Below are 18,596 nucleotides of genomic sequence, written 5' to 3' on the forward strand. Positions count from 1 at the left end.
ACACACACACACACACACACACACACACACACACACACACACACACACACACACACACACACACACACACACACTTCCTCCAATGACAGTTTTGGTCCAGGGAGGCTTTCCTCTGTCCAGTTTCCCCTCCCCCCATATCCTTCCTTAGGCTTGGGGAAGCTGTTCATCCCAATGAACTTCTGAGAAGAGCCCATGTCCAGAAGGCACAGGCCTCCTTTCTTTCAAGTCGCTGGATTCATCTCTTTTTCCACCTGCCCTGTGGCTGCTGAAATAACTAATCCTTGTCCTGGAATTGCTCACTTGCTTAGGGAAGTTGGGAGCAGGCGAATTACTTTTCTCCTCAGACTGTTTGAAAAGGGTTACAAATGGGCACTGCCCTTTATCTATGGCTTACTCATCCACTGGGCCTTGACCCCATGGGGAAGCACAGTTCCTGCATTGTAATCCACATGGTTTCCTAATTTGGGGGGTGGGTGAGGGTGGGGGGTGTTGAACTCATCTTAGCTTAGCTTTCTGTCTGTGAATGTCCATAGTATTGTGTGTTTAACAACTGGTTTACACTGTTACTGTAAAAGTGAATTTGGAAATAAAGTTATTACTATGATGAAAATAAAATATACTTTCTTTGTGGAGGGGTGGGGGGGCAATAGGGAGGGCATCCAGGACATTAAGCATTATCCTGCCCAATACCTCCTCCACTTCTGAGGGTCTGCTGGCATGGTACAATGAGAAGCACATGGGCCTTGGTTTCAGATTCCATCCTGTTAGCTTACCTGTGCAGTCCCCGAGAGTCAACATCATCTCTCAGACTCATCTGCCAGAAAAGGTTATACTAGGTCATCTCCAAGGTCCCTTTTAGCTCTCACCTATGTACATGTGGAAATGTTTTGAAATCCATTTTGGACTTTTAGTGGAGATTCAGCATAAAACATTAACATTAGCCGGAAAGGTCAAAGCCTATCTGAACCAAAAGTTATCATCACTTAACAAAATCATCAGTCGCCAGCACTTAAGGTATAAGACTGTTCAGATGTTCGGTCATCTTCATTCACTGGCTTGTCACCAGAAGGCATTTGGTTCTGGACTTTACCCTTAAAGGAGCATCTCCAGGACAGGGCCAGGCACAAAAACATTGCCCATATATGGGTCCCGTGTTCCCCATATGATTTCTAGTAAAACATCCAAGAGGCCCCTTGGGAAGTGGGACAGTGGAGAGGAGGGGCCAGAGGAATTCATGTGGACCTGGAACCCTGCAACTGGATGCCTCCAACTTAATTTTCAACAAGTCATTTAAATAATTAACACTGCAGCGTCTAGATAAAACATCTGTGCCCAGACGAACAACTTGCCAAAACGCAGGAGGGAATATGAGGTACTGAACTCAGTTTGAAATTGTTTTTTTGTACATTTAAAATCTCATGTGTAAGTTTCCATGATGCTCCAGAGTAACTGGAACAAAAAGGTCATTTAGACACAGGTGCTTTCCTTGGTACTGGCATGGACAAATCTGAGAATAATTGGGGTTGGCATGTGGGTGTGTGCATACATATAAATACGAAAATATTATTTCCCTGATGATGACCTGAAATAGGACTGTCCTATCTGGAGGTAGGGATGACAAGTACCAAGTTTACACAGCTGTAGTAACAAGGCCCTCTTGTCCATTCTCCTACAGGACCTGGATGTGATGGAGAAGGCAAACTATTTCCACCGTGACAGTAAATTGCTTCCAAGTTAGGGCTTAGGGACACCACATTCTTCCTGCTATTGGGTTTAAATGGATAGCGTTCAGTCTTGGATTTCCTTTCCCCCACTCATGGTTCTAGTTGATCTCAGCTCTGTAAAAACACATGCAGTAGGGGTGGCTAGGTGGCACAGTGAATAGAGCACCAGCCCTCAAGTCAGGGGGACCCGAGTTCAAATCCAGTCTCAGATACTTAATACTTACTTAGCCATGTGACCCTGGGCAAGTCACAACACCAATTGCCCCCCCCCCCCAAAAAAAAAACACATGCAGTAGTTACTGTAGACAAATGCTAAAAAGTATCTACCACTCTGGGTGACAAACTGCTCTTCAAGATCCACTACCAGGGTCTGCTAGGAAAGGTAACTCAGCATGTACTTTTGGACCCACAATGAACCTACCCCCGGCCCCATCCCTCCATACTTAAGAATTGGGGATGGGACTAAACCAACAACCTTATGAACAGAACTCAAGCACAAGCAAAGGAAAAGGGAGCAGAAAAGGTAGAGATGGCAAAGACTTACTTTTCTTGCTAATCTTAAGGTTCAGGAAAAAATGGTTATAGACCATTCTAGTATTCATGAACATTTCACATAGCACTTTCAACTCATTTTATCATGAGTTAACATGTGATGGGAGGAGTGAAATCAAATGTGCAGGCAGTCTGAATGCTGGATGTCTTCAGTGAATTCAAATCATGCCGACAAACAGGTTGTTGATTCCTGTTCTAGGTCTGAAAGAGTTAAAGGCGTAAAGTCTGCCCAACAAATACTGCCAGGGCCACCTTCATGTCTTTCATCTCCCTTTGTGATAAGGGGGCCAAGACCAGCATCACATGGGCTCTGGGGAGAACCCGGAGGGCTAATGACTGGTCCTGGCCAAGGCCGAGAGTCAAAGTGGGAGCTCTCCAGTGTCCAGGGCAAGAGGGAGGCACTGGAGAATGCCGAGGCCCAGAGGCCAAAACCTGCAGTGCTCCCTCCACCCCCTCCTCCTCCTAGTCACAGTGATTCCTGTTAAAGAACAACCTAAATGTTGATTTGGGGAGCTCTTAGTGAACAAGGTAGTGGTGGTGAGGGTCATTCATCAAACAAACTGAACCTATTCAAGCCTTATCTATGAGGAGACCAAGGGAATGGTGCTCAGCGGGGGTGGAAGGAAGACTTTTAGTAGCCTTCAGGGTATTTCATTTGACTGGGGGTAGGGCAGTAGCCAGGGTAGGTTGAGGACAGGACTGGCTCAGAAAAGAACAAGATTTCTTTCCAGCCTTCTGAGAGAGACCTACTCTGGAAAAAAAAAAAAGTTCATTTAGAAGAAAAAAACTGAGAAGATATTGCCCTGGCTTGGCATGGGTAAAGTTCTTCAAAAACCATAATCAGTACTCTGCCTTGTCACTGGCCTTCCTGGCCTCACAGTGTCTATCCTGACCTAGAATGGGAGCAGGCTTTGCCTGGTGTAGGTGATTTTCACATAATCTGAAGTTCTGAGACCCCTCAATTCCTCCCCTAACTACTCACTACCTAGAATTCTATCGTCAAAATTTCCTTTTGAAAAAAACTGTAGGCTTGGATTCCTGTTGTTACAAGATAGCTCCATATGATGTTCATAGGACATTCATATAACATCAGGGCTAGAAGAACCTTTAAGACAACCAAAGTCCTGGGGTGGTGACTTGCACCAAGTACTAAGTCCAGCAAAGCCATAAGTTGATTGTGGGTCCTCTTACTCCCAAGTTCAGCCCACTACAAACTATTCTCGAATACTAGGATGAGACAAATAAAGAATCATTGCCACTATCTGAGGAAACATTGCATAGGGAAAGACAGCTATCAGCTATCACAAAATGTTGCCCAATGTCTCATGTGGCATGCTACAACCAGAAACACCCTCTAAGACCATTAATACTTACAGAATCATTCCTATGGCAATCCTCTGAGTTAGGCCATCATTAGGATGGTCGTCTGGACCCATATAGAACTAACAGCTAAAACAATGTGTTCGAAAACACATCACTTTTTTTTTTAATGACATCTGCCCTTTCACACCTCATGGCTTTTAAAATGCTTTCCTCACAAATTTGAGACAGGTGGATGGTACAATTACCATACCCCAATTAAAGAGAGGAAATGGCGACCAGAGCTGAGGTGAAGCTGAGGGATCTTTCCATTACACAACACTAGCTGATTCTCCATAAATTCTTTTCATGTTGTGGCTTATTAAGTTCCTTACAGTTTCCTTACAACAGCCACGGGAAGGAAGTAATGTCACTACTACCATTTTATTGGGCCACCCAGTGAGTAAAGGAGTGTTAAAAACTTGAACCCATGGCTTTCTCAATCTGTATCTAATTGATGTTCTTTCCCCTGCAGCCCCTTCCTCATTTAGTATGTGAGTAAGTGTGCAGAGTGTTACTCTCACCTCAGCCTCCCCAAATGACCAGAGCAACCCAGGCAGTAGCAAGAAGTGCCTCTTCTGGGAAAAATGCAGGCCTCAGGGCCCTGTTAGTAAGGGTGACTAATGCATCCTTTCTATTTGGCTTCCTCTGCTTCCTGGGTTGTCTTTTGAGAAAAGCCTGGACTGTTGGGACATACTGACACAGAGGGAGAAAACATGTTCCTGGGAAACCTGGTTGGGTGCATTCACTGATACCAGCTCATGACAGAGTTCTCTCTGAGGTCCCTTCTTGCTCTGAAATCAGTTCTCCCCATACCTGGCCACAACTAGCTCCCGGAAGCTGGCTGCTCTGGTCAGCTAGGGAAACCAAGAAATACTGCTTGCCAAGAAAGAACCCAGCAAATAACATCCTGTAACTTTTTTTTTTTTTAATTTTTTTCCCTTTTTTTTTTTCCGCTTTTTTTGGGAAGCACTGTTCTGTGCTCTGTGAACAGAATCAAGACATTAACAAAGATCAGCTTCTCTGAAGAAAAGCATTTCTATAGAACAAAGACAGCTACGGATTCCGCTGCCATTACACAGCTCAAAGCAAGAAAAGAAAATATTTACAAAATACAAGGTGGGGATTTTGTTGTGTTTTTTTTTTTTTTGCATTTTTGTGGGTTTTTTTTTTACAATGCTAAAAGGGTTATTCAGAATTTTCAACCTTATAAATAGAAGAAGCACTTATGCATAGGGATATGGTGCATTATTGTTTTTTAAAGAAACAATGACAAACCCTTTAACTAGCAAACAGAAAAAAAGTCACTAATGTTGAAAATTGTGAAAAAACCCCAACCATTAAGCAGTTCATCTACTATTTTTATACGATTACAAAATGGCCAAAAAAAAGTTATGTCCTTTGTTTTTTTTCCTCTTTTTGGTGATGTAATTATACATGAGACAGGCATAAGGCTAAGGAAGATGATTGGGGACGGGGAGGTGGTTGATGGAGGCAGGAAAAGACTAGGACATTCCACAGGCAAGGGCCTAAGTGAAGGAGTTATGGGAGAAAGGGCCTGGTTGAGACAGACTAAGGATAACTTAGACATGAAGGAACTTTGTTTAAAGTGATCATCTGAGAAGAAAGAATGACTAAATTGATGCTTCATTTTCAAACCCTCCTAGTTGGCTGGTTAGGGAATGGTAATACTTAGGTTGAACCTAAACCCTGCCTGTAAAACAAGTGAGAAATGTGTACTCGATGTTTGTTATGTATGTGTGCACTGGGGCACGACAGAGAGAGAGAGAGTGTGTAGGAGGGTAACTGAGCAGCTGGGTTGCTATAGTTAAGGAGTCAAAATAAAGGTGACTAAATGCAGAGGAAGAACCATATGGTTCTTCCAGCCACATAAAAGAAGGGAAGCTCAGCCTGTTTGCTGAGGGCTACATACATTATTGCAGACTGCCTCAAGCAAGCCCCTCAGTAGGAGGTGGGAGCCAGTGCTGAACAGAACACTCCAATGCCCATGCCCACATCAGCACTCTGATGCCTGGGTTCCAGGTGACAAAAGGGGAAAACACCTGATGTAAATTTCTTTGTCACTTTGGAAGAACATGTTTGATCTAAGGAAAAATAAATCTGAAAGTTCAGTAAATCAGTGGGGCTGGGGAGCATGCTAGAACCAGGTGGGATGGGGAATTAGGGATGGGAAGGGTCTTACCCAGAACTTTTCTTTGCCAACTGGAGGAATAGTCCATTTAGGTGTGCCACAAGACAACATGGAAACCAAAAAAGAAAAGGGGGGGAAAAAGACCAAAACGGTTTCTAAGCTCCTTAAATTCACTAAAAACTGTGAAAATTTTCGGCATATGATGTTTGAATATCAAACACAGATTTCTGAAGCTTTAATGCCAAGTTAGTGAGTTCGTTCAGTCGGACTCTCAAACTCCACTTGTTCATCTGTGGGTCGGGCGCTGCACTGTGGCTGATGCTGACAGGTGCCTGCTCTTGAAGCTAGCAAGAGGAGGGGAAGTGGGCGCACTGTCCAGCTCCCGGCTTCCCTTGCCACCGGGGGTACGCCGAGTACAACGGGCTGCCCGTTCCTGTGCATCCAGATGGTCTTCACACTCCACCTGGGGGCTGTGTGCCAGGGGGAAGCTACGCCGCTCCCAGGGTTGGACAGTCTGCAGGGCACAAACAAAGTGATTGAAGGCAAGGTCGTGTTGTGATTACCTGTGCTTTGCCCTCTTTCTCCACCCTTTCCCAGTGGTCTGGTCCACAATTCATATATGGCCAGGGAAGAGGAATGAGGGATTAGGGAATCCACTTTGCCTACACAGACCTATGTAGTACACACTCTGGACAAAAACTTTTCCAACACCAGAATTACCTTCAGAATTTGCCCAAGGGCTTAAAAAGGAGAGGAAAGAAATATGGCCATGCACAATCATCAAAAGGGCCCAATTCTCTAGCTACCCCACCTCTTCCATACCCCTGGCATACAGAGGAACAAAGTAACTTGCCTGTTCATCCAGTCCCAACTCTGGGGTGGAACAACGGGTGTCCTCAATGGACAGATGTCGAAGATTCTCTCGGGCTATAGGAGTGAGGGAGGCAGAAAGCAGGTCTGGGCTAATGGGACTTCGAGGGGATTGACTGTGGGAAAACTCTGAAATCGAGTGACTATTGCTGACATCAGGAGAAGCAGGCTGTGGTGTAGAAGAGTTGGCACTGCCTAGTTGTGGGGTTGTCCGGCCATCTGATGACCTATAGGACCTGCACCAAGGAACCCAAAACAGAGTCAGAAGGAGTTTGTCAAGCAGTATTCCAGTCAATCATGTTCTAATGCAAACAGCACAGGATAGCCTCTCTATCCACTTCCCAACTCTACCCACAATGGCCCCCAGTCTGAGAAGACCGACTAGACTCAAAATCTTTCTTTTGTGGCCAATACAAAAATACAGATGCTAGGGATAGAAAGAAAGCAGCATTCTGCTCATTCCTAACACACACAAAACTATATGCAGATAAGGCCAAACAAAGCCTGGCATGGTCACACAAATGGACACAAAGAGAAGTCTAAGTCATACAAGAGTCCCCATATGGTTAAGATCTTTTCCTCGTTTGAGACTTGAGAGCTCCTGCTACTAAAACACTGGAAGTGGAGGTAAACTTGGTTCAAGATGACTTGAACCAGGACTTCAAGGTGGAACAGAAATGATAGGACATGTGTTCTGCAGGGCACTGTGGTATAGAGAAGCACTAGAACTTGGGGTTGACAGAACTAGGTTTGAATTATGCGATGTGACTCTGGACAAATCATCAATACCTCAGACTCATTTTCATTCTCTGTAAGTGGACACAAATATCACATGTAGTGTTTTACTTCACAGGAGTGTTGTGAGGATTATATGAAAATGTGAAACTTGGCTCAAATGTACACTCTGAAGAGTGATCCAGAATCTGAGGCTATGCATTTTGCCAAAAATTCCTGATTTGATGGGGATGGTAAAAGGCAAAACTGAGGGGAGACTATCAGAGTGTAGTTCACTGGTTTACTCAATCAAAATCACCCCTACCCCACTAAAAGTTGGGATGAGATGCCCAATCAATCTCATTCATAGACTTTAGGCTAAGTGTCGAATGAACCTGGAACTGCCATGATGCTGCAGGAGATTTGGTCCAACCCTAGGGGTCACCTACAAACTATCAAACTCATTTAGAACCTGGGTCTTTCCAGAGGTTGGAGCAACCCGTAAAACCCAACGCCCTGCCCACACCCTAAACTGCTCAAGCCTTCCCTGAGGATTCTCCAAGACATCACTATGTATATAGCTCCTCCATGGAATTTTTTTATATTACTGCACCAGATTAGAATGTGAGCTCCCTGAGGGCAGAGACTGCTTTTGCCTTTCTCTGTACCCTGCCCTGCTTATTAGCACAGTACCTGGCATATAGTAAAAGCTTAATACATGACTGTAGATCTAATGATCATACAAACATCAACTATTATCATCACTATTCTACACTACAGGGTTCTCTCTCCAAACCTTTGGTATACCACACTCCTTTATAACAGCAAAGTCACCCTGATCCTACATACAATATTAGAGCAAAACCTTTATAAAGACAGCACTCAAAATACATGGCCCCACTATGAATGCCTAAACTGCCGTTCCCTGCAAAATCCAGAGAGGACTTTTTTTTTTTTTTTAAGCAATCGGGGTTAAGTAACTTGCTCAAGGTTACACGGCCAGGTGTTTCTGGGTGGGTGCTAAGTGTTTGACCCCAGATTCGATCCCAGGTCATTCGGACTCTGGGGCTATTACTCGCTGTGCTACCTGGCCACCCCTGGAGAGGACTTCTTACTCTCTATTAATGGCACCTTGTCCCAAGAAGATGGTACTTAAGAAATAGATTACCTCACGCACTTTATCCACAACAATTCTTTTAAGCAGGTAATTCAAATATTATGATGTCTTTTTAAAGATAAGCTGTCTTCCCCAAGTCAAATACCAGTTTACCACATGTCACACAGGGACATTTATTTGCCATCATTGAGTGTTAGAGACAGAGCGGATATACATTCCCCCATACAGAATAGAGGAATCTTGTTAATTCTTTATCCTTCATTTGCATACTGACATCCACTTGTACAGGCAGCCCTACCTGCTACCACGCCGCTGGGGTGGCACACTCGTGGTCCACAACCACCGGGCTCGCTCCATTTCCTCACACTTGGCATGCAGGGCTGCAAAAGCTGCATCAGAGAGGTCCTCAATCTGTAAGGGAGCAGGCTCATTGACAGGCGTTTGTTTCCTCTCCCTTCTTCCCCCCAGACACTGACCAATATAGAACAAACCTAGGTTCCCCTATAACACTCTATCTAGCCTGAAAGAAAGACAGAGAGACAAATGGTGGCAGAAAGAGAGAAAATGGGTGCGTGTGTGTGTGTTGGGGGAAAGGAAGGGTACAAGGCAAGAGAATAGTGTCAACAGTAGCCAAAAGAAGAACTGTGGAACTCCAAGACTCTACTATGCAAAATCATTTGGTATAATGAGGATTCAGTGCTGATACTGTCTGTGTCTTACCTCCTCATTCTCCTCATCAGGATTCCCCTTCAGAGACTGAAGATCCACTTCCCGCCAGCTGCAAAATACCAAGAAAAAGGAATAAATAGGTAAGATGTCTTTCAAGTTGTAGAGTGGGGACAAGTAAAAGAGACCATGCATAGGTGTGGACACGTGACCCAGATTTAAACATAAACATAAGTAAACAGATTACCCTCTGCTAGTATGTGGAAAATCACTATACCCCTAAGGGGGCTACCAAGAAAAATATTCTCACCAATGTGTCTATCTATGTATATTCAAGTAACTGAGTATGTACCAGGGAGATTATCTCCATCTCCTAAGAGTTAAAGAGTCCCAAGTCAGCTTGATGAAGAAAATGGAAAAGACTGTAAGAAAGAGCAGGGAGTACCTGGGTGTAAGGATCTCCTTGTACTGTAGTTTTTCTACACGTGTTGTTGCAGCAACAGACATCGGGATCACAATGTTGTTAATGTCAAATGAACTTTCTCCACGTCTCCTCCTTACAGGTTGCTGCAAGAAAATAAAAGTAAGTTTAACATGGAAACACAATGCTGCAGACTTCAAACCATCTGTTGAATTGTTTAATAAAATTTATCACTAAATAACTATCAGTTGAAATGTTCAACTAGGTTGCCTATCCTAGTTAGAGAAGTCCTTTATGCTGAGTTGGCTAGAGGAGTGCTGATTATCATATGTGCATCTCGAAACTAAGGCACTGAGGCCTCCATTTTCCATCCCAGACAATTTGTCATGTAAAATACCCCACAGTTTGTAAAGGTAGGTCAATCTTTAGTGTGGCACTGCTTAAACATCTTTTATATTTTTAAATTGCTGCTTTTCTGTTTTTCTTCTTTTCACTGTCTGCCCCTCCCCCAATTTTTTTTTGGTATCAATGATGACATTCAGAGCTCACAAGAATGTGAGAAAGATATCGAAATAGAGATATTAGAGGGATGGATGCAGCTAAATAAGAGAGCAGGTGCTATGGAGGGCACTCTCCCCGGGGATTCCAGACTCTAGTTAAATGTAGTCACCTTGCTGTTCACCAGCCTCCCATCCTTGTGATGGCTGGGACTCTCTGGCTCAGATCACGTTTAGCGGAGGTTAGTGATGGGACTGGGGGGAGTGTGGGGATAGCTGTCACAGGGAGCTTAGATACAGCCCTCCCCTAAAGAATGATTCCTTTTTAAAGGAAGCTAAAAAGATCAACATCCAACAAAAAAAGGCTTCCACATAGTCCAGCAAGACAAGGAGAATGTGCACCAGTTGAGAAGCCTAAGAAGTAAAAGGAGGAAGCTAATACTTCCCCTTTAATGGGAAGAGAACATCCAACTGGGCTTGCTGCCCAGATGCCCCTAGGAAGGCAGGTGGCAAATACTCTGGTCCTAGAGGAGACTGGAAAATGAACAGTAAAGCTGTCAGAGGCCAAAGGGAAAAGTGGGATGACAAGCATGCTACCATGGTGACCATACAACTGCAATCAAACCCAAATCACTAAGGGAGGAGTATCCTGAACATAGGATAAAGACACTAGGAGGAAAGTGACTGTTCTTGCACTATACCTTGCACAATAACTTGTTTCAGTCACTTAGTAGCTTAAGAAATCATAAAAGACAATATGGGGGCAATAAACAGATAAGGATCTCAATGGCTACACTTTCTGCCCTGAGCTGTGATGCTATGTGGCCATAATCCATTAAACTGCCCTCTTTACCTGCTTCCCTCTTTAATTCCTAAACGGAAAATTTTAATTTAACCCACCTTATAGAACCATTACAACTGGTACATAGAGGTGTTTGTAAATCACGCCAACAAGGTTTTTGGCTATGCGTCACTGAAACAAATGACTTCCGATCCCCTCAAAAGTAGACTTATTTACCAAGATCTAGTATATACACGATGCATGCTTGACCATACTGTATATGCATCCCTCAAAATCTCACTAGCTTAAAAAAATTTCCCTTTATTATTATGTACTTGATAAACATAAAACATTTCTCCATGTACAAGGAACAGAAAAGAGAATCTTCACCACGTATGGCTTCACTGTAAAGGCATATTTCAAAGGTATATTTCTAAAACCACTAGACTGGTCTGTGTTCCTTTCCAAAATTTCTTTTTCTTTCTTTTGTGAATGCTTAACACCATTAGGACCAAAAAGCATCAACCGACCCAGTGCAAATTTTTGTCCACAAAAATAAGATAAAAATTTTTATTAAAGAGCAAAATTATAAATTTTTGCATCCATTGATAATCTGGTCCTTCTAATTTAAAAATTATTCACTGATGCTCTTTTCCTCCTTTTCTTTGTTATCACGATGGTCACCTCTTCTCCCCCCCCAAGCTCTCCCTTATGACAAATAAGTCAAAGTAGTTCACATGTGAAAAGTATGAAAAAAAAATCATCTCTTTGCCAAGAGGTGCAAAGCATACTCAGTCTCTTCTGGAATCATGGATGATCACTTCACTAATTAGAATTCTTTTTCATAATAGTTTTCATAAACTATTTTCCTTTATACATACTATTGTAGCCACTATATAAATCGTTCTCCCAGTGTGTGTGTGGTGTGTGTGTGTGTGTGTGTGTGTATGTGTGTGTGTGTGTGTGTGTGTGTGTGTGTGTGTAGTGTCGTGTCTGACGCCGGAACTGAACCAAGGTCCTCCTGACTCCAGGGCCAGTGCTCTATTCACTGCGCCACCTAGCCGCCCATGAACTCTGGTCTTATGAGTCTTCCCAGATGGCTCTAAATTCATCTTTCATGTCTTACGGTCATACTCCATTACACTCAAATACCATCACTTGCTTCTATAGATATTTTAGTACACACAGCTTCATCTCTTTGGGATATAGGCCTAGCAATGGTATCACTGGGTCAACTGATATGTTCTGTTTGGTAACTTCTTGGCTATAATTCCAAACTGCTTCCCTGAAAAGCTTAAATCAATCCATTTTGACCAACAGGACACTGATGTATCTGTCTTCCCATAGTCCCTCCAACAATTGTCAATTTTATTTTTCTGATATTGCTGTCTGATGCCTAATCTTTCTAGCAGGGACAGTCTTGTGAGTGTAATACTTAGGATTAGGAAGCCTACTGGATAAATGTGAGCTGCAATTTCAGAGATTTTTTTTCTTTTTACTTCTTTCACCATTAGTTAAATCAATAATCACCAGAGGAGAGGTGTCAAACCCTGGCCAAGTACTCCCTAACCAGATTTAAATCTAAGAGGGAAATGATTAACAAAACAAATAAATGTAGTCAGCAGGGAACCATTTTTTTTTTTGAGTTTGACACAACAGATGTATAGAATCTTTTTATACAGTTTTTGATTCCTAACTAGCTTTTAATACTCAGTTAAAGAGGATGCTATGCAGAGGCACAGACTGCTTTGTAGTCCCAAACTACTAAGAATTTAGAATCTAAAAAACATTCTTCTGCCTCAATGATGCCAATGATCTAAAGGGAACATCAGCATTCAAAAACAAGAGGATCATGGAATTTGAGCTGGAAAGGACCTCAATGTTTAAGTCCACTTGCTCACTTGAGTTCATTTTGTAGATGAGTAGAAAATCTTTAAAAAGTTTAAGCAACTGAGGCAGGATTTGACTTCAGGTCCCAAGTCCACCATTCTTATCCACTGCACCACTTCTATATATGCTTATAAAAACCTTTCCATAGTAGGGTTTGAGGGACAGGGATAGGACTTGTGACTTTACTGAGAGGGGGAGGAACTCCCAGGTAAAGGAACTCCCTTTACCAACGCAAACTGGTACTTCCTCTACAACTAGCATCCCAGGGTCACACACTCAGCATAGATTAGGTATGACCTAAACCCAAGTGTGACTTAAACCTACTTAACTTTGAGGTATGCTCTCTATCCACTATAATATCCTATAGCCTATGCAGATAGCAAAATATTTACAAAGTACTTTAATCCTAACAAACCTGTTAGGTTAGAAAGTAACATTTTTCCCTGTTTTATAGATTACAAAACTGAGATTCAGAAAGTTTGTCAGAACTATTAGCAATAGTCTAAAAAGGAAGTAAAAAATTAATGTGCTGACTTATCCTTTCAAAACCCAGAGAAACTGCCAATCAAATCCTGATTTAGTTTCTAAAAACCTATCATTCTCCCCTGATTAAAACTCCTTTGATTACAATTCAGGATCAAGAGGCCAAGTTTGATCCCTGCAAAGGTCAATTTCAATGTGTTTCAAAAGTCATGGATGGCCCTCCTAGGCCCAAGTCACCTTGCATTCAAAGGCTAAGAAAGTCAGTAAGACAATGTGGATGGATAGCTTAACACAAACCCTTTCCTACTAATGAGTAAAACTAAAACTAGTTAAAACAGCTAAAAGAAAAGATCCTACTAACAGTATATCAGAAGCATCTATTTTCATATACAAAAATTGGAGCATTATTATGATCTAGATTTCTAGACACCCCCCCCAACCTCATTTCTTCTGTGTTCTCAGGTCTACTGGAGGGATTGATTAATCACTGTTTCTATCACCTAAACTGTTGCAATCTACACAAGAGGATGTCTGGTTACATCCAAACCAAACACTTACAGATGTGGTAACGGTGCCCTGTGAACTTGAGCTGGTGGGCACAGAGCCATCCGATGAGGTGGAAGAAGAGAGCTGTCGTACCAAGGGGCTGGGTGGTGGGTGGTGGGTGACAGCTGTCAAATAGCTCGAACTGCCTACATCTGTGTGATGTTTCAGCACTGCAGTGGTTAAGGAAAGAGAAACATAAATGGTTATATTCCCTTAAGCAGTTGCACTTTTGGCTCGAACTGCAAATGCCAGTGAAACACATCTAATATGAAAAAGCCTTCTAAGCCTAGAGGAGTAAAGAGACAAAAGCAAACTGGGTTGGGAGGTGGGTGGCTAAGAGGAGGTTGCTATAGCAGTAGAAGTGCCCTGCATTTCAGTAGCAGTAGGCTTCCCACCACTTTGCTACCTCCCTAGAATCTGAAGGGCAAAGATGATGGGTGGAGGGAGAGGGAATTGAGAGAAGCCCAGGTGGCCTCAGAAAGCCCTGAGCAGACACAGGTGCAGGTACAGGTGCCAGGCCTGGCCTTGGCTGCCTACCTTCACTTCTCTCAGATGAATGGTCTCGCAATCGCATTTTGCTCTGGTTTGGGTCATGCACAGGTGGAGGGTTGAGCAAGCGCTCTGCTTTGGGCGCTGTAACTCTCTCTGCCATGGACACAGCCATTACATCATCTAAGTGTTGCCTGTGGGTCTTGTCAGGCCGGGTTTGGTGATGGGAGAGCTCTGAAGAGGGGAACAGAAAAAGAACTATGGAATGTCTTCTTTCCTGTCTCTTTCTGGTTGAGGAAGGGTGCCTGAAGATGCCGGGCTCTCACGTCAACTCTGCGCTAACTCCAAACTCCCAGACCAGCAAACTGGGGGCAGGGGGAAATACAGCAGAATCTTAACTAATTTCACAAGGAAAAATGCTCTACATGAATGAAATCACAGGTCTGGACCAAAAAAATGTATACTGCCTCATTTTGTTAGGTGCTGAGGATACAAAGACAAGTCTCTATCCTTAAGAAGCTTACATTCTAAGACTAGGGGAGAGAAAAAGAAAAAATATAGAAACACATATGGAGAACTGGGATGAAAGCAAGAACATGAAGGGAAAGAGTAGTCCAAACAAAGTGCTATGTGAATTTTGCTTTCAGCTGGAAGTTGGGGGTAATACATGGGAGGGCTTCAAGGAAGAAGTGGCACCTTAATTAGGCCCTGGAAGAGCAAAAAGGACTGCAACAAGCCAGGGGTGCAGCAGGAAGAACCCATTATAGGCACAGAGAGATAGCATAAGCAACAGTGTGGATACTTGAGAGGGTCTGATAAGAATGAAGTGAACAGTGAGTGGTGTGGTGGCACAAAGTACATGAGAAGGAAGTCATGCAATATAAGCCTGGAGCTGTTTTATGAAGACTACTGAATGCCAGGATAAGGAACTTATACTTTATCTGGTAGGAAAGAGGAATCAGTCATCGTTTTTGAGTTTATCCAGCAGCAATTAAAGATTATTAAAGGGATAGCAGTGTGAAAAAAAAAGGGAGACTGAAGGCAGAGAGATCACTGAGGAGGCTATTGCAGTAAGTTAGATGAGAAGTGTTGAGGGGGGGCTTCAATTAGGATTGCTGGAGGAGTAGAAGGAACAGATGTTAAGTGAGACTTCCAGAAGCAGAACTAATGAGATTTGGCAACTGACTGGATGTGGGGGTTAAAGGAGAGACAAGAGTCAAAGACAACCTGGGGTTTATAGTATGGGTGAAAGAGTCTGACTGTACCCATCAGGAGTAATGGATGGATCTTTAAGGAAATGGGTAGGTCAACTAATGTTATTGGCTGATCTAAAAGCAACCTGGGTTGTGGTATTTTCCACAGGTCTCTCTCAAAAATCCAAAAGTATCCTGAATAGGGACAGTTTATTTCCCCAAAATTTAGTGAAGTCAGAATAGGTGGATTTCCCATTGAGTTTAAAGTACCTCTCAGCCAACAAATATTCCCAACAAGGCATGTTGACATAATCAAGAATGGAAAATTTTGGGGAGTTCCCAAGAATAGACAAAGAAATAGAAGACATTCTAACAGACATGCACACACTTATCACACCTGCCACCCCTCTCCCTCCCCCAAACTTACTGGCTGCTGCTAGAAAGGAGTTGACCAACTTGTGCCTATCTTTACGAACAGGGTCAGAAAGGCTGCCCGAAACGGGTGTTCTGTGCTTGAGTGAAAGCTTTTTGGAAGGTTTGATTTTCTCAAAGGGCTTGTTCTGCCACTGAGATTTCAGCATACTCTGGAAGTGCAGGCTTGTGGGAACGTCTACAGGAGACACAAAACAACAGTGTAGGTCAGTTAAGAAATCTGTATCCTTACCCCTTATATTAAATGCACTTTTCTCTATTTGTAATCACAGCTTTCCAAAAGTGTTCATGAATAAGGATCCTGGTCTTACTTCTACCTCTTTATATCTTCCATAGTCTGACAATAAGCACAGCACATTTTTTAAAAGTGTTTTTTTAATATTTAATTATTATTAAATCCATTACTTTACCACTCACAAGCAGGTCATTCAATAAGTCATGGTTTTATAAAGCGCTTATGCTTTTTCACTTTTATATCTACAAGAACTCTAGACCTCTTAACCTGATCCTCTACTAGTAATTCCTTCTCTAAGAGAACTCTTCTTGTTACAATATAGTCGGAGCTGATAGGACTAACATCTCTTGACCAGCGAATGCGGAAAAAGTTCAGGTGCTGTTAACAAGAAGGCTCTTCATATATACGAAGGCTACATAATAGTCTCTAGATTCTCAGGAACAGTTGGAATAATCTCCCTGGCAGGCCCCAAATTCCATCAATGAGAATCTGAGTATTATGGAGTTTCTCTCAAAGGATTTCATGGCCTTCATTCTCTGAGCAACTTAGGCTACTGACCCTTCGTGGAAATTCGGTAAACATTTTTAAAATGCGAGCATTTTATTATTTATATATTTCGACCAAGATAGCTAATAGTTTGACAGACTTTCCCCCCAAATCCTTCTAAGTGAGAATTTTAGATTATGACTATTCCTATTCTAATCTAGTATTAGACTCACATCTTTTAAGCTAGAAACACACTTTTTTTTTTTTGGTCTTTTTGGAGGGGGAAAGGCAAGGCAATTGGGGTTAAGTGACTTGCCCAAGGACACACTGTAACTGTGTCAAGTGTCTGAGGATGCATTTGAACTCAGGACATCCTGACTCCAGGGCCAGTGCTCTATTCACTGTACCACCCAGCTGTCAATTTTAAACTGCTAAATTTTTAAAATTTTAAAATGCTAAAACTATCAATAGCAAAAAGATATTTACTTTGTGATCGATGTTTAAACACAACATTCTAAACAAAGCTTTACTACACACAATCTGTACTTAACTCAATAAACTCAACCACCACCATATTTTTTTTTTAATCAAGACCCCACAGGGGACCCTGATTTATGCTTAGAAAAGACAAGTAGTGAATTGATAATAGAATAAAACACTCTAATTAGTAGGTTAAAAGGCAATATCATGTTACCTGGATAGCTTATACGAGGCGAAGGGGAAACTATTGAGATGTACTCCGAACACCATTCAGTATTTGTTCTAGAACATAAGCATCAATGAGCCCAATAAACACTTCCCCTTCACTCCCTGGTTCCTGAGCTTGTGAGAGGGCTCTGACACAGGCCAAGCAAGTCAGTGTTCTACCACTAGCTCACACTTACTGAAAGCATTTTCCTAACAAGAGTCCTGGGAGGCAGGTTATGTGCAAATGAACCTTTGGTTTCACTGGAGAAGGGAGGTCTCAGGGAGGAACTCTCCCTACTGGTACAGACCTGCACTTTCTCTGCAATTCCAAGCTTGATACATTTTCTTAGGGGCACTGACATGCAAACAACTTGCCTGGATTCACACAGTCAGTATGTTAAAGATTTAAACACAGTTTTCCTGACTTCAAAGCCAGCTTTCTAAATCTATTAAACACAATACCTCTGTGATATGGATATTAGATATGGATATTACAGATAAGGCAATCTTAACTACAGAATTAGAACTCCCATTTTCTGATGCCAAATCCAGTGTGTGCCCCACCCCTAACAATAATAAAATCTGGTAAATGTATTACAGTGTGTCATTTTACTGAACACTTTCATAAAAAGCTAAACAGTAAGTAGCAGTACTTCAGTTAGTTGACTTTCACAACTAGTCTACAAAAATATCTACCCAGGAATTGTGAATCTAATTTCATGCTCGGGTTAATGAATAAAGTTCTAAGTATCCTGATATATTAAGAACCTGCCTTATTCAAAAATTTAAACAGAACTCAAGTTCTGAACAGGATTAGATAACAGAAAGAAAGGAGCCTGCAATAAATGAGGCCAAGGACCTTAGGCTTTTGGTAAGCTAGAAAGAATAAGCATAAAATTACTAAAAGTACATAAAATAATTCCCTTGAAATGCTTCCCCTCATGGCTCTTTATCATTTCTTCAACTACATTTTATAATTATTAAACAATATTCATTTCTCCTTCCACTGCTACTTTAGGAAGCTTCATCTGAGAAAACGTACAGATTAACCTCCAGACAGGTAAAAATCCATGCAATTCTCTGACCAGCAGGTGGCGATCTGACCAAGCACTTGTGCTCCTGCTTTGAAGTTCATTCTTTTCACCAAAGTTATTACATCATCTGCATTTCCAGTTAAAGATTAACTGGACCTAATCAAACAAGCTAACAAAGAGACAAAGCACTTCCCACAGCTGTGCCAAATAGTTATTACACACTCATAACTATCACTATTACTATCACCACCACCCCGCACCAGGCAAT

The 18,596-nt window shown here is 42.3% G+C and overlaps 1 protein-coding gene across 3 annotated transcripts in view; it reads right to left on the minus strand.

Moving 5' to 3' along the window:
- Positions 1-4,543: 4,543 nt before the first annotated feature.
- The window catches only part of KANSL1 (KAT8 regulatory NSL complex subunit 1), a 214,301-nt gene continuing 200,248 nt past the window's right edge, over positions 4,544-18,596 (minus strand). For 2 of the 3 annotated variants that reach the window (XM_069076214.1, XM_069076215.1), the window contains 8 exons: positions 15,882-16,064; positions 14,310-14,495; positions 13,785-13,942; positions 9,600-9,721; positions 9,209-9,266; positions 8,787-8,899; positions 6,641-6,893; positions 4,544-6,301 (listed from right to left, as the gene is read on the minus strand). In XM_069076214.1, the coding sequence (XP_068932315.1) occupies positions 6,074-6,301; positions 6,641-6,893; positions 8,787-8,899; positions 9,209-9,266; positions 9,600-9,721; positions 13,785-13,942; positions 14,310-14,495; positions 15,882-16,064 (1,301 nt within the window). In that variant the 3' untranslated portion in view covers positions 4,544-6,073. The remainder of the gene's footprint in view (positions 6,302-6,640; positions 6,894-8,786; positions 8,900-9,208; positions 9,267-9,599; positions 9,722-13,784; positions 13,943-14,309; positions 14,496-15,881; positions 16,065-18,596) is intronic. The other variant, XM_069076216.1, reaches the window with a different exon arrangement.

The sequence above is a fragment of the Petaurus breviceps genome, unplaced genomic scaffold, assembly GCF_028583685.1.
Source record: "Petaurus breviceps papuanus isolate PSGF00001 unplaced genomic scaffold, PetGlider_PUasm1.0 90925, whole genome shotgun sequence".
NCBI lineage: Eukaryota > Metazoa > Chordata > Mammalia > Diprotodontia > Petauridae > Petaurus > Petaurus breviceps.